A 22,492-nucleotide genomic window follows, 5' to 3' on the forward strand; every position below is an offset into this window, starting at 1 on the left:
TTTAGAACATTTCCAATGTTCTACAGACTGTGGTATTTTTAAACACATTTGGCAACTTTAAAGCTGTTGGTTTTTTTCTTTAATTTTATGCTTATAAATTTTTGAAGATTACATACAATTAGTCTTTTATGATGTTGGACACTGAATGGGAAAGTAAGAGCATTGATGTTCAGGCAGAAATAAAGTTCTCACTATAAACTTGGATTTGTAAAGAACTCATTTATGAGTATGTGTCTGTTGACTAGCAGAAGCACTATCTGGCTTAATTTACACATTGAACTCAGTACAATTAACTAAAGTTCTATAAGTTGCTATTCCAGAGTTCCTCCTAGTGCTCAAAACCAAAACTATCTTGAGCACTTTTCAATAAGTATAATGAAGCCTTAAGTAGGAAACAGTTGTCTTTAAACAAAGATATTTTAGATAGAAGAGTATCTGCTCATATTATTATACCTTATCACCTTCAACATTTCCTACCAAAAACAATGATCATGATATTAAAGTCTTTTGACAACTAATTGTTTTAAAATAATTACATCTTGATTTCTTAGACTAGATTAAGGAGTCAAAGCACCAAAATCCATTAATTTTAGCAATATTATAAAACTTTATCAGTTAAAATTACTTTGTCATAAATACACTGGATGTTAAATTAATAATACCTTTACTAGAAAGTATTTAAAATTCTTGTGATATGCCCAAACCTCAAAATTTAAATTATCTTGTTTAAGGAGGAAATAGAAATTTCATCATTGACTTGAACGAAGTAAGGATTAAGTCAGGAGACAGAACTTAACAAAAAACAATTTTTGTGTGTCTGAAAACACAAACACAAGTAGCCAATATTTCCTGTCATTTAAAATACTGAACTTCAGCCTGTAAGTTTTAGCATTAATTATCTCATGCAGTGAAAAGTGGCAGAAGCTTTAAAAATTCACTTTTTGCAAAAGCATTTTTCTTGAAAGCCCTTCCAACAAGAGCAACTTTAATTTGGTTTTGTTTTTCAAAGATCCAAAACCAAAAACTGATACAATTTTAAATGGTATGAAAATCACTGTGTAATTTTTTTTTTTTTTTAAAAGCCACAAGCCAAGTTTGAAGATAAATGCTGGTCTTAAAATAGTTTCAACTGGAAACTTATATGCATTTACAGAAGACCATCTAGTTACTCATTCAATACACCTAGCTCAATTGCATCAACTGTATTTAATATCTCAAATATACTAATTCAGAGTCATGCTGAAGTATTTCCCTTTAATAGTCAACATTAAATCTGCTGCCAAGATTTAATACTTAATGCAGTCATAATCAACCAGTTGTACAAGTAATATTAAATTGATCACCACTATTATGTGGAGCAACCTAAGCAGATAAAAAAGATATAATTCTTCCAAAAGGCCCAAGTTCAAATAGGATAAATGGCCAACACATGACCTCTTCTCAAAGAATTTGGTTAGAAGAGGTATCTCTCTTCATAAAAGAGGAACTGCCTGAGGCCACAAGGATGATTTCACAACCAATTCAAAAGTAGAGATCTTTGAGAAAGACCTCCAGGAAGCAGTAGAATAGAAAAAAAATATCAGATCTAGAACAAAAATCAAATGAGCAATAAAGGAAATATGTATCAGGAAAAAAGTGATAAAGTCAAAGGATGATGGAAGCAGGTGAAGAAATTGGAACAAAGAATGGTTTGGTATGAAACCATGACAGAATACAACTTTGGCATTAATTTTTTCAGATTGTCTATAAGCATAAATTAAGATACAGAAAAGTCCACAAATGGGAACAGTAGGCTGAATTTTAAATATGGAAAAATACAGATATTCATAGCAGGGCATACATTTGCATAGCCATATAAGTCTTACATATTGGAGAATGCAGAAAGGGTTTATAGCTCCTTTCAGTTCTCCATACCTCACTAGAGATTTCCCAGAATAAATGCTGCTACTTATATGTAGCAAATGAATGGATACACGACCTTGCCTGCAAGCTTGAACACATGGCGGGGGGGGGGGGCGGGGGGGGGCGAGCAGAATTTCAGGAAATCCATTTCCAATCAGTTTTTGTACATGTAGTTTAATGTTTTGCTTTGTCTTGAAATAATCGCATTTGGATAACTAGATTACTTAAATTTATCCGGGCAACATTTCTATCATTATTGACCACTCATACCAACATACGTAATTATTCAGTAACACAAGAAAACATGGATAATTTGTAGTACAAATAAATGCCTTCTAGAGATTACATATGTATGAGGAAATTTATTAATGTTTGCTACTTATAATCTGCTAGAATGCCATTTTCTCATGGCAGGTGTGCTAAACTGAACATGCATGTCTGCTAACATGCATTGTATTTTCCTAACAATTGAGAGCTCAGAAGCGAGAATCTGTGACCAGCTTCCTGAGGCTCTGCTCTCCGTGCCCTCTTCTCTCCCCAGGTGGCTTGCAGGCCCCTTCTCATGAAGATCTGACCCTCTTTCTGGAGTAAAACTAAGTAACTTTTCAGAAAGCTCCTGTGCATACAGGAATTAATTTTGGAGATTTTTATTTTTTCCCCCTGTTTTCTACTGTAGTAAAAGTATTGAAAGAGATAATTGTAAAATATATACCTAACAAATGGAGGGGAAAACCTCTAACTAATGACTGAAATAATGTAATACTGCTACACTGGGAATCCCTCTTTTGGAGGGGAATTCTTCTGGTATGAGAGACAGCAGCTTCAGCAAATGGAGCTTAAACCTGTTCCCCCAGCAGACAAGATGTACCAGTCAAAGGTCACTTTGCCTGTATAACTACACATATGCTAGGGATTTTGCTTACATTGCAACATCAGCAAGAAGCATAATTTTATTCCAGTCAGCCACCAGCAGTCACTTGTTAATCCAACAAGCTACCACAACTTTCATGGACAGTCCCAGGCAGATAAGACATGCTATCAGTTTTTAACAATAGAATGAACTTTTTCAAAATGTCTCAAATGAAAACAGGCTTAAGCCTATTCCCTTCCTTCTGCCTCCCAAAATCAAATGAAGCTGGTGAAAATTTCTTCTTAAAGGTATCATGGCAACCTCATGCAACTGAATTCTCTAAGACACGTAGGAAGACTGAAGAAATCCCCCAAATAAAATTCAGGACTTTTAAGCAACAGTGCAAGTTAAACTGCTCAAAATAATAGTAAGAGAGGAGGAAGGTCTCACTAAATCATGACCAAATAGTGACCTGATCAAACAAGAAATCTAGAGGATTCCAAACTGGGTCCCAGACTCAGGGCATTAATTTTAACTACCTCATTTAAAATTCAGTTTGCTGTCACTACATGAACACGACTAGATAGAAAAGATGACAGGCTTGCAAAAGCGCTCCATTGATTCTCCAGGGAAGGATGCCAGCAGTCACCCTTGCACAGTAAACAGTGGCTGCAAGTAGCTCGTAAGAGCACGGCTGGCATCATCCCTGAAGGGACGTTTCACGTCCATATAGCAAGGTGAGGTGTCCCTTGTAGCAGCTGCTGAGCATGGGAAGGTTTACAGGAGAGAAGAGCAGAACAGAAGAGATGCAAAGATTTTTACATCCAGGAAATGGTATTGATTACCACTGCATAGCAAGAACCAATATATTTTTTTCTCCATAATTTTAAGCTGCTAGCTGCGGCAATGTTAATGTCAGCATCAATACCCCTGGAAAAGTGGGGCAGCAGAAAGCACTGCCAGCATCTCATCGCAAAATATGCCACACTGATATCCCTGTTAAACAGGATTAATATCAGGAATTAAAAATAACATCTAGGTTTGGGGGACAAAAAACCACCACCACTGATTTCACCTTAAGAGTCTTTGCATGTTGGTAATGCTGAAACAGTTATTGTTGTAAACAGTTATTTTTAAATCATTTCAAACTCTCCAGATCGTTTACCATGCACACTCTTCAGGGTTGAAGGCAAAAAATATCTGTTTCTTCCAAGACATTTATTTAACATTCAATACAAACATATCCCCCACTGGGACATGGTTTAGTGGGCATGGTGGTGTTGGGTTGACAGTTGGACTGATGATCTTAGAGATCCTTTCCAACCTTAATGAGTCCTAGTTTTTACTTTCATTAAAAAATAATACAGCAACCAACATGAAACATGAAATTATTATGAAATTATAAAAATTATTAACATGAAAGAAACCCTTAATTGGTTTAGTGGTGGACTTGGTAGTGCTAGGTTAATGGCTGGACTGGATGATCTTAAAGGTCTTTTCCAACCTAAATGATTCTATGATTAACACAGGCTTATTCTCAGCTTGTATACAGTATTTTGGAGTAGCAGTGCACACACATGTTAATGAACTGGGTGTATTCTTTGTCCTCTACTGACAGGTCACTTTAAAAAAGTCAATAAGACAATTTGAGCTTAATGACTTCTCCCATCTGATATTTCATATTTAAGCAAATGACTTCAGCTATGCTATAGCATTAAACAAAAACAAACCATCAGGAACAACTCATTGAAGAAAACAGAACTGATCTTTGCACAGTCAATACACTTACTCAGCTAAAACTGTTTTCATTTCTCTGGTAATACAATGTACTATTCATATCCATCTTATGGTCCAGTGTCCATGACGGGTTTGGATGACAGTTCACTCTGTAGTTTCAGGTTATGGTTTTTACTTTGTGGGCTGGAGCAGATTAGCTTTCATGTTTATAAGCAGGCGAAGTAGCAGAAGGTGTAATACAACCACAGAGACTTCCTTGGGAACAAAACCAATAACATATTTATACCTTTTTCCTTAGCTATCTTGTAAATTTTTAAAATCTATTTGTAGAGTCCCTCAGCACCTATAGCTTTGAAACATCAGTGACTGACAAGGCCAGCACCAGAGTCAGCACCAGAAACAAGCAAATTTAACTTCCTAGGGCCAGCTACAGCATTCATGTATAGCCTCATGTAGCACTGTATCACTCCTGTTTGATGCTGGTAATCACCAATAATTTGCTTTATGGTTTCCTTCAGCATACTATTTCTTAAGTCTGAAAAGCAATTGTTCTGAGCTCTTAACCAAGCACGCTGTTCTGCAGTTAGTTTCACATCTACTCGATGTACGTTAATGAACCAAGAGACAGGGTCAGCTCTGTCAGACTGCCCTTGCACCTGCGGAACACAACTGCACAAACTCACTGACTTGAGAAAACAATAGAACAAAGGAAAAGCCCAAGGACTTCACCGTCATCACAAGAGATGTGTACAAAGTCAGCAGGTGAGCACACCTTAACACTTGAATAGCTTTCCAAATTTACACCATACTTTTGTAGGAAACGGGTGGCTTCAAAGGTTTTTTTGAGGTTTTTCTTTAAGCAAACACTAGACAATCTGCATAGTGAAGATAATAGGTTCTGACTTTGGCCAGACTTCACTGCTGTTTTACCCTTTTAATCAATTATCACTTACTAACAGGAGTGATTTTCACCAAGACAATCATCTTTATGTACTCCAAGGTTTTCATGGGCTAAAAGTCAGCTGCAGGACTATAATTCAAGAAGAGGCACATATTTTGGCTGTGGTGCGTCAAGACTACAAATGTCAAACTTGATGACCTTTGCTATGCATGCAAAACCATGCAAAAGTCATGACCCTACTGGCAAAGCAGAATGATGATGTAATGCAACAATTCTCTACCACTTTAGGTTTTGGGTTTGGGTCTTTTTTTTTTTTTTTTTTTAAATAATGCAAAACCACTTCAGGGTGTGATTAAAAAAACCAACCAACCAAAAAAACCCAAAAAACAACCCACCAGTGGCTCAGAAAGCAATCATCATTCCTTTAAAATTCAGACCCTGTGCCTGGGAAAGGGTGGTGGCCAACACACGGCTAAAGTGAGGCAAGCACAAGGGAACTCATGGTGCTGCAATTTGCCACTTGAAACTGCTAGAAAAAATTGTGAAAAAAGTACAAGTAGATTTGTTGTATTGTTTAAGCAAAGAATTAACTGAAATGCCTAGAATAATGCTTATGCTAAGTGCTAAGATTATAACTTAATAGTTGCACTGTAATTTTAGAGCATGACCATACATTTGTCTTCCTGCATTAATGTTGATATGATCCTGAACAAATAGTATTCAGCCTATAGCATCTGAGGAGCTATGCCCTCATTTATGAAGTCAAAGTGAAATTCTGCTGCAGTTAATAGGATACTTACTGAATGCATTAAGAAAATTCTCCTCTTATTCTTTTGTAACTACTTCAAGGGCAAGCTCTCCTTTCAAGCACACCTGTAAAGAAGTGGGCTATTCCCTATTTTCCCTCACCTCCAATGCTAATCAGAAAAAAGAATCATGACAGCTTTTAAACTACTCTATAGATTTGGTCCATTTTCCTTCCTAGTATTATTTTTTTCAGTCTTTTTGTACCTTAGAGGACTATACTTAACTGCCCTCATACTGAAAAAGACGGTTCCTCTGTGGGAAGTGGTGGGGAGGAGAGATTGACATAAAATGCAAAAGGAATAATCAAAGGAGTAGCACAACCCATGGAAGCTCAGGTTTTCAAGTCTTTTAACAGAACTGACTCAGCTCACAATCCACACAGGAAAAGACTATCTGCAGTCCCTAAAGAATTTCATTTGAAAGCAAAGAGGAAACAAGGGCTAGTAGATGCTATTGTTACAGAAATAGCAGCTACATACACCCAGCTATTTCTATTATGCAACAGAAATACTCTGCATTTAATATAATCCGTGGTTGTGTTGCCAAGTTCTGGGCTGGCAATAAGGGACGGGACATTAAAATGCATCGCTTTACCAGCTCCAAGGCAAGGGCAAGGAATGGGATTCCTAATGAGCATTCAGAAAGGAATTTTTTTTCTTTAAAAGTTAACAAGAAAGTTACTATACTATGCTACAAGCTATGTCAGACTATGTCATCTATTATCAGTGAAAATAGGTTCTTTATGTCAGAGGTGATCGTCAATTTTTCAAGACGTGTGGGGAGACCTTTGTCCTTAAACTTTTTGCGATCTGCAACTGCAAACATATTTTCTAGAACACCTAGACAGATGTGGAAAACATTACTGGAGATAGGGTAGAAATAATTTCTAGAGATACTTAGAAGGCAAGTCAGAAATTATGAATGCATCACATTAAAGGAAATCAGTATTGACGAAATGCAGTTATGTTTGCGTTGGAAGCACAGTGAGTTGACTGCCAAAAATACATCTTCAGCTTTATTTTCCACTCACCTCACCTTTATAAATAACAGGCATGTCAAACACTATCAGCCTTTGACTTCTTGCAAAACAGATGGAAACAGTAAATTTGATCAGTCTAGATTTGAAGGGTAAGTAGCAATTGCAAAAGGGGACAGGAGGCAGGAAATCATTACTGCATCTGACACTGTTCTTATCCCAAGTCTGTTCATACTAGTTACCATCAAAACAACCAATCATTTAGTCATGTTAACTGCACTTGCAAGGCTACTTAAGTTAGACTTGCATATTGAAAGCCGCTGCCCCACTGACAAGACTTTTCAATACTTTATCCAAAAACCTTTTGTCTTCCAACAAATAACAGAACCCTTGTTCATGAAAAAATATAAATGCAATGCTGAATAAAAAAAAAATTTCAAAATTTCAATTATCGTGAGGAACAGCATTGTCATCATCTGTCCAATACACAGATGGTCTATACAAAGACTTTAGTAGCAGTTTTCCAATTCCCATGTGTCCTGGTTTCAGCTGGGATAGAGTTAATTTTCTTCCTAGTAGCTGGCATAGTGCTGCGGTTTGGATTTAGCATGAGAAGAATGTTGATAACATGCTGATGTTTTTAGTTGTTGCTAAGTACTGCTTATGCTAGCCAAGGACTTTTCAGCTTCCCATGCTCTGCCAGGTACACAAGAAACTGGGAGGGGGCACAGCCAGAATAGTTGATCCAAACTGACCAAAGGGCTATTCCATACCATATGACGTCATGCTCAGTATATAAACTGAGGGGGGTTGGCCAGGGAGCAGCGATCGCTGCTCGGGAACTGTCTGGCTATCGGTCGGCGGGTGGTGAGCAATTGCATTGTGCATCACTTGCTTTGTATATTATTATTATTATAATATTGTTACTATTATCATTACTATTTTACTTTATTTCAATTATTAAACTGTTCTTATCTCAACCCAGGAGTGTTTCTCACTCTTACTCCTCCGATTCTCTCCCCCATCCCACTGGGGCAGGGGGAGTGAGCGAGCGGCTGCATGGTGCTTAGTTGCTGGCTGGGGCTAAACCATGACACCATGGTTCAGCTGGAAGCAGCATTGCTGCTAGCAAGGACACTTGGCAAAAAGTTTGGGAATGCCTAACAGACGCAGGTAATTTTTTTATCTTTAAATTTTAAGGTGGCATTTTAAAGGGAGCACTTTTTGCACCCCTACGTGTGTCAGCCGAGATAACTGATTAAGGGCTGTGCTCTTATGTTTTCTCTAGCAGGGCCAATCACAAAAGGATAAAACCACTGCATGTCAACTGTTTACTTTCATAGGACACTGACAAAATAAGGCAAAAAAACCTCTTCACTCTCTCTGAAATACTGCAAAGACAAAGCTTAATTTCATCAAGGGCAAACTGGCTACATCAATTGGATTATTCATTTGGTATAATGGACTTTGCTTTCTTCCTGCAGCTTTTTCAAAACAAGAACAAAATGAAGATAAATCAGCTCTCACTCAAGGCTGACACACTATATATATTTATGGATTTCTAAGCCCCGCAATACAATAGAAGCAATGTATTCATTACAGGACTCTTTTTCTCTGCAGTACTGTTACTTTTACGTAGGCTCCACAGAAAATAGACATGCTTTGTAAAGGAAAGGCTGAAAGGCTGCAACATAGCTCAGCAGCCAACTCCATGCTTCTCTCCTCCGTTCAGGTCTTTCTTTACCATTATTGATAAAACATACAGCTTTTCCTTTCCCAGCGCAGAAGCCACTTTTATACATGTGCATGAAAGCACACACAACAGAATACCTTTTTGATCCTCCAAGCGAAGGACTAATAGCCTTTTTCTAAGGGAGCACCACTAACGTAATCCTACTTTGCAATTTCGACAACTGACGTAACTGCCAGAGTTTATGAAATCTAAAAATTACTTCCCCCATCATTATGTACACTGTTGCTATTATGTTAAAGATCTGGCCTCATCTTTTTTCACACAATAAATGAGCTAGTTATGCCAACAAACTGAAACCACTATTTCTAAGAATGGGATTACACATTTATCAACTGCACCTTATAATGGCAACACTTTCCATCACTTACTATTTTGTAAAAAGGGATTGGCATACTGCATTGCATCACTGTATTTAGGTCAAGGAGAAACCCTGATGGCACAATACATTATGGCAAATGTTAACCTACGATAACCTCTTCAGAAAGAAGGAAAGAATTACTTAAAGTTGCTGGGCCAGTCTTTCTTTTGACTTACAACACACTGGTAACTGGGCTAATTACAATGAACAACATTAGACCTGTGCAAAACCTCACACCCATTTATTATTCTGTTCATCGAAATCTGAGGTGCAACAGCAGAATGTATGTCTGTAGTCAGTAAACATTGCCTGCATGTATTTAATGTACTGTCTTAAAGGGAAGGGGAATTCAGTTTGCAAGAAAATAGCTTCCTTTCTAGAAGTGTTCCACCTGCTAAAGTAAGATAATCATTGAAAGGAAGATGACCTCTTAGGTAATCACAAAAATAAATCAGCACTGGCCTCAGAAAATCTCTAAAACAACAGACAGAAAGCATTCACTTGTTTTCTTCCTTTCCCAACCTTACTTTAAAGCAATGCTGGTTACTCACAGAGAAGCTTTTTGCAAGCAATTTAGGATTCTCAAAGGAGCAGGTGATCTAGCTTATATTTATTTTAAAAGCTTCATAGGGAAAATGCATCATGCAATATTTCTCTAGTTTTCTACAAGTAAATGAACAAAGCCAAAGTAAATCAGCGAGTGGCACGACATGCCAAAACCCAGTAACAAAACGAGCAATGAAATTGTACTTATCACTTAGAAAAATCTAAGCCATTCATTTGAGATGCTTATGTTTGGGTAACCTTTGGAAGAATGTTTGCTGTTCCATTACACAAACAATAGAAATATTAGATAAGAAAAATAACTGCAGTTGCCAAGAATGCTCCATGCACTCCTCTCAAGTCATTAAACATGTAGATATTATTTTATGGATATATAACATACTGTGGACAGCAGGAATGTCAGATGTACAGAACCGTTTCATCTAACCCCTGAGTTTGCATGGGTCCCAGGAGTGTGGTGCAGAAATCCCTGAACCAGCACATCTGCATGGCACTGTGCGGATACACATGTCAAATACAGAAATATAAGAGCCAACTTCAACCTCACTAAGGCCAAGCATTACAACTTTAACAGGCACATTATGTAGGACTTTGAGACAGTACTGTATGCCAAAGCAAAACTCCTTGCCTCACATGAGTTATTAACACACAACCATTTTGCCTAGATTTTTTCCATCTGTTCACAATCTTTAAAGACCTACTGTGACAACGGTGTTTAATGTGAACTTGGGTCAGACCCAGCATTTCCCCACAGAACAGAGCTGCAAAGAGCCAGATAAATAATAATTGCATCAGCACTTTTCCCTGCAGTAAGAGAGCAGGGGCAGGAGGAGCCCTCTGGTGCAGACGGGGAAGGAGCAGAAGGGGAGGCCCCTGGGTGCACACTGTGTCCCCCTTCCTGTGCTTCCCACTGGTCCCAGCGGGGCAAGCACCATCGTGGCTTTTCCAGGCATGCCCCCAAAGGTAAAGGCAGTACAAATCCATCTGTGGTACCTGTCAGGGGATCAGCAACTGCAACTTCAAAACGAAGGAGCGTCCAGAACCCACCTTCCTTCTTAGCTAACCAGCCTCTCACTGAAGCAGTCAGTAACTTGGCTAAGCACAGCTCCCCGGGAGCAAGCAGGGGCATTCAGAGGGGTTTTGTGGGGACCTGAGCAGGCCAGCAAAGGCAACAAGTGTTTATTGAAGTGACTACAGAAAAATGTTATCACAAGTTCTTACCAGCTCAACCGTGCTTCACGCTGCATGAGTAACTAGGTGAAATATGAGGTTAAAGTTTGTTGGTGGTGCTTTTTCCCAAGCAAGGTAGGGAAAAAGCGTTGCAAAATGCAACCCTTAGAGGTCTTCGTCTTGACAATACTGAAGGCTACTTTCATGGGGAAGGCTGTTTTCATTGTTTAAACCAATCCTTCCATGTGGAGAGAACATGTACAAATAAGGACTAGATGTGTACTTGGAGTTTGGCTTCTGGCCTGGGTGTGTTGGCAAATTGGCCTGAACTACAAGTTATGTTTTGAACCACAAATAAGGATGAGGAATTAGACAGCATGGCAATCTGTAGAGAGGATGAGCGGGTCTTCTTTTACAGTGCTTTTAAGATGCTGCTTTGAAGATTTCCACAGTGCTTCAGCTCAGCCTCATAACCAAATTCTTAAAAGCTACTTTAGGAGAGCTGGCAACACAGCTTTTAAAAAATAATTTCATGAGTAGAGTAATATTTATCCGAACATTGCATTTAAAATAATTTAAGAAAATCTCAAACTTATACATAATATTTGATGGTTTATGCATGAATAAGTGTATTGACAGCAGCTAAAATTACTATTACCAATTTCTTTACTTTCATAATCTATTTTTGACAGTGTGGTTTTATAGATTTCAATCTCTGGCAATCCATTATTTCATTTGTATTTGTGTGAATCAAGTATCTTTCATTCCTTTCACAATTTGTTTCTAAATTCTTTACATATCTGTAGCTAATTTAACATGTAACAACATAGTGGTGCATCTAACTGAAATTCAGTATGTACTAGCAAGATTAGTTTCAAAACTATTAAGTTATTAAAGGTGTATTTTTATAGAAGCAAGCTTGAGGAACCAAAACTAGTGAGTACTAAAAGCAACTGGTTAATTTTGTTGTATTCAGTCTTTCTTCATCTTTTACCTCATAGTTAAAATTGTAAAAGGCTTTTTAGATTGTAATAATGAAAAATAAATACACCTACACAGTTGGCTTAATTGATACTCAGTCCATATCTCCTACATAACAAACATGCATTTGAAAAGAGAGCATAACTTATCTTTCATCTATCTTAACTAAGGGCAGTTATGATGATTCAAAAGTCAACTTCTACACTAGAAATATTATCACTTAACTCCTAATTGATACTTTCTCTTACCATGAAGCCTTTTTACAGTACCCTAAAAGAACTACAGCTAAAAAAAACCCCAAACTTGCATTTTTCATATTAAACGTAGGTTCCACTGGCTCAAGGAATAATGTCACATCTGAAATGTTCTTGCACGCCACCAGACCATTTCTAGAAGCTTGGCCTATTGGGTATCTACTAAACACCAACAGAAAAACTTCTCCTATAGTGCTGTAACTATCACCAATGGATGACATCTTTTGGAGCTGCTGTTTCAGGCCTGATCACACAGGTATCACCAAGGGAAAAGCTTTTTCTTTGCATAAAAATGAAAGAAGCATCATTATACACAGCTTCACTTTTCGCGCACGTTGGAAATTACTGCATCCAAGTATTTTAAGCAAGAAATCATCTAAGTTAATTCACTAACATTTTCTTATAAGGAATAAACATTTTTGTAATATAAAGGGAATGTAGATTAAAAACTTACTGTAAATTGGTGCATACTACATAAAATTGTGGGTAAAATACAGTTAAGCATTGGAAAGAGTGGATTCCAGTCTCATTTGGTATTCATCCAACTAACTCCTCACATTTTACCAGCTGTCCTTTATAAGGTATCACTAATGCTCGAGTGGGCCTCAGAGACTCAGACTGCATGGAAAATTATACAACTGTCATCACCGCTCTGCCCAGTGGGGGATTCAGCATTGTTTTGCAAAATGACAGAGCTAGACCCTGCTTATTTTCTGTATGACTAGAATAATGAAAGTGAAACTAATCTGAATAAAAGTATTTTTAAAGAAAATTCAAGAAGACACATATTCGTATTTTGCCATATAGAGTATTTCCATAGATTTTGGGGACGTTCTTTTTATGGGCACTTAAATGGTAGCTTTTCATTATAATATAACCATTTTAATGCAGGAAATCCCTCAGGCATTACTGAGCTGGGATCCACACTGCATCTATAGTTAGAAAAGCAATCAAAGAAAATTTAAAAAGGAGACTGAAGCCTTGTAATCCATAATAATGTTATTAATCCATTCATCATGCAAGTATTATTCTACTCAACACTGAGTAGACTTTTGAAGCTCCACATTAATACATTGAGTTCAGAAAACACCGGTAAGTGTATCTTCACAACAGTATAAGTAACATTTGAGTTATGCATAAAATGTCTTACCTTGAGGAGTTCAAGCCCTTTAAAACAGAGCTTCAAAAAGGCATTTTTAGTATAAGCGATTGATTCTACCAGTCCATAGGTGGTACATCAAAAATTAACATGGGAAATGAATTGCTACTTCTTATTTTCTAAATATTGAGTAAGCCAGTAAATTCAGATTAGACCACATTTTACCAAATTATAACGTGCTTGCTTCCAGGATACATTTTCTTCCTCTGTTCCAGTAACTACTTAAGCCATACCCCACAAAATGACAAAGACCTTATGAAAATAAATTCTGAAAGAGCTTAGAAGCCTGGGAAGAACCAAATTCTACAGTCAAGTCCTTTTTGCTGTTTCATTCATAGTCACCCAGGACTCTCGCTCAGCCAAGAGTTTATTGGATTTACTGAAAGAAGTGCCCTGCAGTAATGCTTATTCTGTTATTCCTCATAAAACTGTAAAATGTGCAGCACTCCAAACTATAAAAAATAGCGGAAGTTCAGTTAACTTGCTTCACCAAAAAAAAAGGCTTGTTGGAAAAGAGATTTTCAGGCATAGTGGCAAATTATGGGATTTCATAAAGATATTCCATAGGGAACCCATGGTTTGCTAAAAAAACCAAAAGATAAAACTCTATGGGAGCCTCCACTATGTATGTCAATAATTTTTTTGTAAATCATGTCTACTTCATGTTAAAATTCCATTTCCGTATAAGAAACTATTATGTTTCTTTCCTCTAAGAATAGTCACATCTTCAAGAATATTCTCTTCACTGCAGTTTAACCTTTTTTCACTGCATTTGGACACAAAAAAAAGCAATGGCTAGGGACTTAGGTCTAAACATATGCTTATATTTGACATAAGCCTTTAAAGTTTTTCTGTTGAATTTTATGGATACTTTCTTTCAAATGAAAATTTCTGAGTTTGATGTGACATATTTCAGAGAGACTCCCTCCTAAAATGATTTTTCCAAGCAAAACAATTAAAAATAAGATGAAAACTTAGTGTGACTGGGAAATCCTATTATGTGATCTAATTTAAAATTAAAACTCAGCAGAGTCTTCATGATTCCAAGGCTATGCTGATTGCCATTTGAAGCGGGAACTGTTTTTCCCTAATGCACAAGCGATGAAGTGCATGTAAGGCTTAGAGGAAAGTTACCTTATCTGAAGTATCAGATATAGATTACTGCTGGAGTCAGCATGCCACACTAGTTGGATCCATACACTCTGTTCCAATATAAGGAATTAAGTTTCCCTGATGTCACAAATTGAACAGATAATGCAATTAACATCTCCTTTGAAGTTCACATTGACCAAGTAACTGCTAGAATGAGTTGGCAAAACTTTACTCGAGTCACTGAAGTGATCTCGGCTCACCCAGACTGGGACTTCAGCTTTGACATTCTATAAACTGCTGAGGGGTATTTAAGATGCTGAATCCCTAGTGGGATATTTATAAATCAGTATTTATTCTGCAATGTAAATATAGAGATCCTGCACTTCTGTCTGGAATTCCCCAGATATATCGGGGATGTGTCAGAATTGCTGCATATTCTCTGAAGAATTGACTCTCTCGTGTGCAAGAGCTATTAGGCCACTCTCTGAAAGGCTGACGGACATCTGGAAATCCCAGACAAGTGGCATGGTCTCATTTTCCTACCTCAGCACTTCTACTGGAAGCAAACTCCAGGTTGGAAAAGAGGTCCTGTCTAAAAGATCAGATATTTGGGCAATACTAGAGAAGGGGAGAGATCTGTTACAAAATGTTCCATTTGACACTAGTTACTCTAGAATACAAGACTGCACATGAATGCTGAAGCACTATTGGGAGTTTACTGCTCATTTTAATACAGAATTAGCTTAATAATCCTTTGCTGAGAAGGTACTGTTCACAGCTTTATAGTTTATAATATTTAAACAATACTGAGACTGTATACTATAAAGTGTAGGACCATGAAGAACTTACTTGAAGACAAGGCATTGATAGCTGCTCCTTTGGGACTCTTCAACTAGCGTAATTTATAATATCACACTATGTGACACTACAATTGACATGTTTATGGTTACACCAATAATTCAAGACTTTCAAGCATTTAAACAGAGGAAGTAACTAAATGATTCATTTAAAAAAGCAGAGAATGGAATAAAGCCAACACTTCTATCTTCTTGAAAAAGAAAAAAAATTAACATCTTGGCCACTTTACTCAAAGACTGTAATTTTAAAAAGCGTTAATATTCCTTGGAGATTAAAATACAGTGATGAAAATACAATTCTTAGAATTAAATAAATTTTACTTGCACTAAAAGAGAAAGAATTGGTGAACAGAAAAATTGCATGTGGAGAGGGAAACATCTCACCCTTGTCAATGTTCTATGGGATGAGTGTTGAAAACTAGACTAATGACCAGGTAGAGAACTCCAAAAATGCTTAGAAGAATAGATATTGAAAAGTTATGATTGGTATTATTAAACATAAGAAAGTAAGGAGTTTAACTTTACATACGAAAGAAGTCCAACTAATAAAAACATTGATACAGTTCTATATTGATAAGCAAAACTATCTATGGTAATACAGTAAGTCAAGATTAGTAACCACACAATATATATATTACACAGTGATCTACAAAGAAACATAATGTGTATCTCAAAAGGTCATTTCATATTCGCAAGATGTCTAAATACCTAGAAATTCTTCTGAAGCAACTAGTCTGCACCTTCTTACCCCCAAGAGCATAAATGTTAAAGCCTCTTTATAATACCATAAAACAGGTGCTGATTTTTCTGTCTGCCTTTCAAGGAAGAATTAATGCATTTATCTGTTTGAATAAATAGCACCTCTTTTATTCTCATGCTAGTTTAGCTATAGCTAGACTTTTTAACTTCTTTCTCTGAAGACTCTTCTTTTGTTTTATTATTGTTGAGAATAATGGCAGTGCCATGAGAATTGTGTTCACGCTTGAAACAAAACCTCTTTCTTTCACTATCTGGAGAGTACTTATACAAAGTGCCCTGATTCAACTGAAGAGAAATATGCTTACCTTCTGTTGGTGATGTCTTCAGATGTCTGCAGAGCCCCTCTGTTTCCCCATATGTCTCTTTAATTTTTACTACTGCTTCTGTTCCTCGAAGTTCCATGAGGGAGCGCAGTTCTTGCAGTGTGCACCCAAACTCTCCTGCATGGTTGGCCTCATTTCTTTGGTTCTTGGAATAAAAATCACTATTTGTCATGTCACCCATTGTTGCTGATTATATTGCTCCACTTGTTACAGTTGATACAATCCTAAAACTGTTTAAAAACTGAAGGAAAGGAATCTTGAATTCCAACCTAATAAATTAAAAAGAATCCAGTGTGTGTCCAGCAAGCGATGTGAAGAATGCCTCTGGTGTGCAAGGTGTCCCTGACTGACTAGTGGTCCGCAAAACGGCTGCTTTCAAGGCTGCAGACCAGCTCCACTCCATTCACCATTTCCCATTATGCTGCACCCAAGCTGTAGAATCTACATGGTCATTTCTTCCTCTGGACCTTTGGGAACAAACAGAGAGGACTCATTACAAGTGTGAGCAATAACACTTTACAAAGATGATTTCGAATTTATTCTATCACTGCAGTTTGACCTGTCATTTAAGAAAAGCTATGCAGAAACACTATACAGATGTCCTGTAAAATGCTGCAGGTAGTCAGAGCTAGCATCGACAATAACGCTAGCTCCGTCTTAGAAAAAGCTCTCTACAGCTAAAGCACCAATAGTAGGGTTGCTTACTTTAATCAAGTCCCAAGAGCATCCGCTAAATGAGATGGCTCATGAATATTAATAAATAAGCGACTGGTCCAGCATGCTAGATGCACCTTCAGTATGTGCTCTGGTTCATACAGCCATATCAATCTTTCATCTGACAAGAACAAAGACTGTCTGATAAAGGTAACAAAAATCAGCTAAACACTACTAGTTGCCATAATGGGTTAAAGTAAAACTCTTTTTCAGTGCAAGGACAGTAAAACTTGTGGAAAAACTAAAGCCACCATTACAAATTCAGAATACATTTAAATACATTACATCTTGCAGCCTGCCTTCTGTGAAAGTAAGCATGCCCCAGAAAAGAGATAAAACACTTGAGTGTTTTGAACAGCCACAGCTATGTCTCATGTAAGTAAGGCAGCTGTTGGGTTGCTTTCCTTCAGCACTGCCTGCAAGCCCACTCACCAACAGCCGGCACAGCTTCGCCTTGACAGCTAAAACCGTGCGATCTTGGAACCAATGGACACACACAAATACACATGCACACAGGGGGATGTTGGTTTTTTTTCTCTCTCTCTCTTTTCTTTTTTTAACCATGTGCAGTGTTGAACAAGTCCTATTTGGACCATCTGGGAGACAGTTGATTACTTGCTAAAACCAGCCTTTAAAACCTGTTTCCTCTTCCCGTATTCTAATGAAGTTGGTTTAAATACTGCTGAAACCAGCTATTATATTTGGCACACAGAGTTTTAACAGAGATTAAAGGTTTCTTTTTTGCCTCAAGCAGGTTGGTGCATGCACGCTGTCTAATCTATAGGTCTCAGAATAGTTTTCTCACAACAAAAAAGATCTTTAAAAGAGCACACCACCAGCCTAATGATTGACAAACCTGTCATAGTCAAAGTGCATATTTTGAACTTTCTAGGTACAGTAATACACAGCAGAAACGAGTACACACATAAAAAGGATCCCAAAGTGTTTCATGTCCCAATTTTATATTTGTGCAACAATTTTGACCTCCTGCCCACATGCAGTAAACATAACACAGAGGCTTGGTGTTTCCACTGATCTAACTGCGTTGCCATTGCTCTGCATGCAATAAAGATCAGGCCCCCTGCATGCATTAATTCCTCTTTGCCCACAGTGACATTATCTGCTTTGGAGCTGTCTAATATACCTTACTCAATTAGACAAACTGAACCTGTACCAGCCCTCTTATTCACAGATTAAAATCTCAACATTACTTGATTTTTGTCGAGGAACAAAAAAAAAGGGAAGTACCAAAGTTTCACTACAATATTACAGAATGCAATTAAAATAGCAGTCAACTGCTACATGCTTCTTCTACGCGCCCTATTTATTGACATAGATTCGTGGTGGGTTTGACCTTGGCTGGATGCCAGGTGCCACCAAGCCGCTCTATCACTCCCCTCCTCAGCAGGACAGGTGGGGAGAAAATGAGATGGGAAAACCCCCAAAAAACCTCATGCGTAAAGATAAAGGCAGCTTAGTTTAAAAAAAAAAAAAAAAAAGAACCAAATTTTTTATTCTGTACTTCCCATCAGCAGGTGATGTGCAGCCACTTCATGGGAAGCAGGGCTTCGGTACACGTAGCAGTTGCTCCAGAAGACAAACGTAAATAACGAATGTCCTCCCTTCCTCCTCCTTTCTTTTAGCTTTTATTGCTGAGCCGACATCATATGGTATGGAATATCCCTGTGGTCAGTTTGGGTCAGCTGTCCTGGCTATGTCCCCTCCCAAGATCTTGCCCACCCCCAGCCTGCTTGTGATGGGGGGAAAATGTTGGACAGCCTACCGATTCTACCGAAACACTGCTGTGTTACCAACACCTTTCTAGCTACCCATACAAAGCACAGCACCACGAGGGCTGCTATGGGGAAAACTAACTCCATCTCAGCCAGACCCAATACAATATTCTAGTGCTAGCAACTGCCAAACTTGATTTCACATATTGCTTTTCCAAGTTGACAAGAAGAGAAGAATTTCAGCACAAAATGCAGCTTACAGCGAGCAATAAAGAGAAACTGGAAGTAGTAATTAAAAAGGGCCTTTATTTGCCAAGCAATAGACAAGGAGGAGATACTCTGCTCTGGCAGCAACACTCAACTTTCCATGCTTGCATGCAGGACAGTGTTTGCAGTACCAATTCACTTCTAGATTAATTCCCTATGTATAGCATGCAGAAAAGACCTTACTCACTGTTCCTTTACCTGTTTTTGAACAGGATGGATCAGTATTCTGAATAGATATAACATCAGCCTGTAGATCATTTTGAAAGAATTGCAGGATAGAAACATCACAGATGTCTAGTAAAACACACTTCATCCCAAGAGGCACTGAATCACCACAACCTCCACTGATGATATCGCCCCCTTTCCTAAAATCAGCATTTCAGACTCTTCCTGGTTTCATCAAAAAGCAGACTCAGATTTGATCATGAAAAAGAATACCCAGAAGAATGTTGTGAAAAAATGAAGCATCAATAATAATAATAATGAACAGCTAAAATTACAGACTGCTATTTACTTCCAGCGGGAAAAAAAGAATCTATTCCTAAGATAAGTACACTTCAAGATCTTGAACACAGCCATGATGTCAAAAAACAAACAAACAAACAAAATACCCTATTCACCTAACAGAGATTTTATAGAGCCTTGCTGGTCCTATGGGCTTTTTAAACATTCCTCTAATAAAATAAAATTAGTCTTAAACTGTTCCATAACACCACAGTGAAAAAACAATGACTATAGTATTTTCTGAGGAGAACCACCTACCAATTTCATTAGTGATGCAAAGAGTACTAAACTCAGTGTCAAAGATGTTTTCTGTGTTATTTTTCTGTGGGATGTGTCCACCACTCTCAATCAAAGCATCTCTTTTGACTCACTGTGCCATCACCACACATTAACATATTTGCTTCTATTCTTAGAAATTCATTGTCATTTGGCAGCAACGGCAAGACAGTGTTGTTGCTTTTTAGCATGTTTGAGTCATTTGCCTGCTTAATTTTTTATTACACCTTCAATTAAATATTAATCAATAAACAACAAATATGAAGTTTACACTTCCTTCAGTGCAAAAACAAATCACTCTGAGTTTGTGCTCTTCATGATTCACCTAATGTTACCACTCCACGCAAACACCATCTCAAGTTTTTGAAAGGCAGATGGTAAAGTATAGAAAGCAGAAAGCACGACTAATATTATTCACTGATAATGCATCTCTCTCATCCCATGGAATGAGATACACAGGCTTCATTTGATCCTTGAATCTCTTTTATGAAAAGTCCAGGAACCTTGCCAGAGTGCATACCAGGTTAGCATGACTGACACATGACCACCTCACCCTTCCCGAGTGGTTAATATTCCTTTAACAAAAGCTGAGGAATAGAAAACTTGAGACTTGTATATGGCAATATTCCCTCATCAGTGGGGCTACAGGCTTTGCATCTCCACAATAGATCAAATTACTAGAAGGGGGTGAAATTTAAAGTCTCCTTTACAAGAAATCCAAGTGTTGCACTAGGTTTGGGTGGGGTTTTTTTGTTTGCTGTTTTTTGGGGGGAGGAGGTTAGGGAAGGGATTATTTTACAACACACACTCAAAACACTTGATATTTTCAGGATGTGGATGTATTATAGGTGAACTACCAAGAAACCCTGATTTTAAAAAAGCAGGTGATACCTGTTCATTTTCAATCAAAATGAACAGCTGATATTATTCAGGAACAATATCAGTGAAAAACCCTCACCGATTCGATTCAGATCTACCATGCAGCTGTTCTTTTGCCTCACAGGAGTTGCAGATCCAGACACTCTCTGCAGAGAAACAGGCACTTCTAAACTAAGACTGATCTCTTTCTAATATGGACATCTAAATTAGGTGAACTACATTTCAAGCTAGGGGTGCCTGCTGGTTATAGGGCAGGTCTGTATAACTAGTTCACAAAAAGATATCCAATGGCACTTGAAACAAATCCCACTGCTATGACCTAAGCTATCTGAGGAATAACATCTCCAGCAGGCGAAGGGAACAAGGCTGAGCAAACCACAAATTTCAGCAGCAGCAGGTGCACTGCGCCAAGGGTGGGAAATAGCCAGGGAGCTCAAGGACTTCTCCCTTTCTTTTCAGGAGTCCTAGGTCCCTCAGGGCCTCCAGGCCAAAATTTCTCAACCTCTTTAACCCAAGGTATGCTCAATCTCTTTCAGTCCACAAACCATCACCTACAGTGTACTTCAATGGCTTTAATTTATAACCAAATGCCTCCTAGGCCACAAAAAGCCACCATCCCCAAAAACCAAGAGCACAGCGTTTGACACCATTCTAGCACACAATCATTTCATCCTCAGTTACACATATTTGGTCTCACCATTCCCTATGACAATAATTTATAGGGAAACCAGTCCTCCACACACACATGTTCAGCAAAAGAGAAATAAAAATCTCCAGTAACTGAAAACTAATTTCACACACAATGTTACATTGTTCTTCCAGACAAAAGCAGTAACTTTTAATGAAGGTTATTTCTTTTTATTTATTCTTACCGATGCTTCTGAAACCAGCTGTAGAAACAAGAAATTTGTGTAAAAAATTTCCTAAAGTGCAGTTTGAAAACAACAGTATGCTATGGACAAAAAGACAAAATAGCAGACCATCTAGATTCACTTCACGTTGCAAAAGACTTCACCTACTAGAAAACCCGAGTAAAATATTATCCTTATTTTTCTCATTAACAAGGCAGAATACAAGTCTTCACCTTGATCTGGGATTTTGTTTGTCAAAGATGTCATGGATTTTTGTCGTACAAGTGCACTGCAAACTCAAATTATTTGTTGGTTGGGTGTTTGGGGTTTTTCTCCCCCAGAGTGGCTGCATCTTGGGGAACAGGCTTCCATTCCTGTAGAGCCCAAGCCAAATGTTTTTCATCTTCCAGCTGCTTAAAGGAAATGCATGCCAATTAAAACAGAAGCAATTTGGATGAGCTAACTGCAGGCCTGCTGGGAAAACTATTCTTTGATTTTGCTAATCAGGAAAAGTCTCATCTTGGAAGCTTGTAAATGTTTTCACAGTGTGCTAGAATGATTTGTAAGTAGATATCATCACCATCTATTCTGGTGTCTGATTTCGTCTGGACTTCTATTGGCAGAAAAACTAGCAGCAAGGTAGCAAATCGGATTTCACCAGGTCAGAATCACAAGACTTGCATTTCACAGTCCTTAAAGGTTTGGACAAATAATGGATGCATGATGACTCCAAAAATTCAGGATATATTCATAATCTGACTGTTTTCCTAAATTGTCATCTAAGATTATGCTAACTTTGATCTCAAAATCTCACGATGAAGGAAT

General features: G+C 37.8%; 1 protein-coding gene across 15 annotated transcripts in view; it reads right to left on the bottom strand.

Moving 5' to 3' along the window:
- Positions 1–16,624, bottom strand: part of ATP2B2 (ATPase plasma membrane Ca2+ transporting 2) — a 189,987-nt gene extending 173,363 nt beyond the window's left edge. For all 15 annotated transcript variants that reach the window (XM_075714578.1, XM_075714574.1, XM_075714579.1 and 12 more), the window contains exon 1: positions 16,426–16,624. In XM_075714578.1, coding sequence (XP_075570693.1) covers positions 16,426–16,624 — 199 coding nt within the window. The remainder of the gene's footprint in view (positions 1–16,425) is intronic.
- Positions 16,625–22,492: the final 5,868 nt, after the last annotated feature.

Source organism: Pelecanus crispus, chromosome 7, assembly GCF_030463565.1.
Source record: "Pelecanus crispus isolate bPelCri1 chromosome 7, bPelCri1.pri, whole genome shotgun sequence".
NCBI classification, from domain to species: domain Eukaryota; kingdom Metazoa; phylum Chordata; class Aves; order Pelecaniformes; family Pelecanidae; genus Pelecanus; species Pelecanus crispus.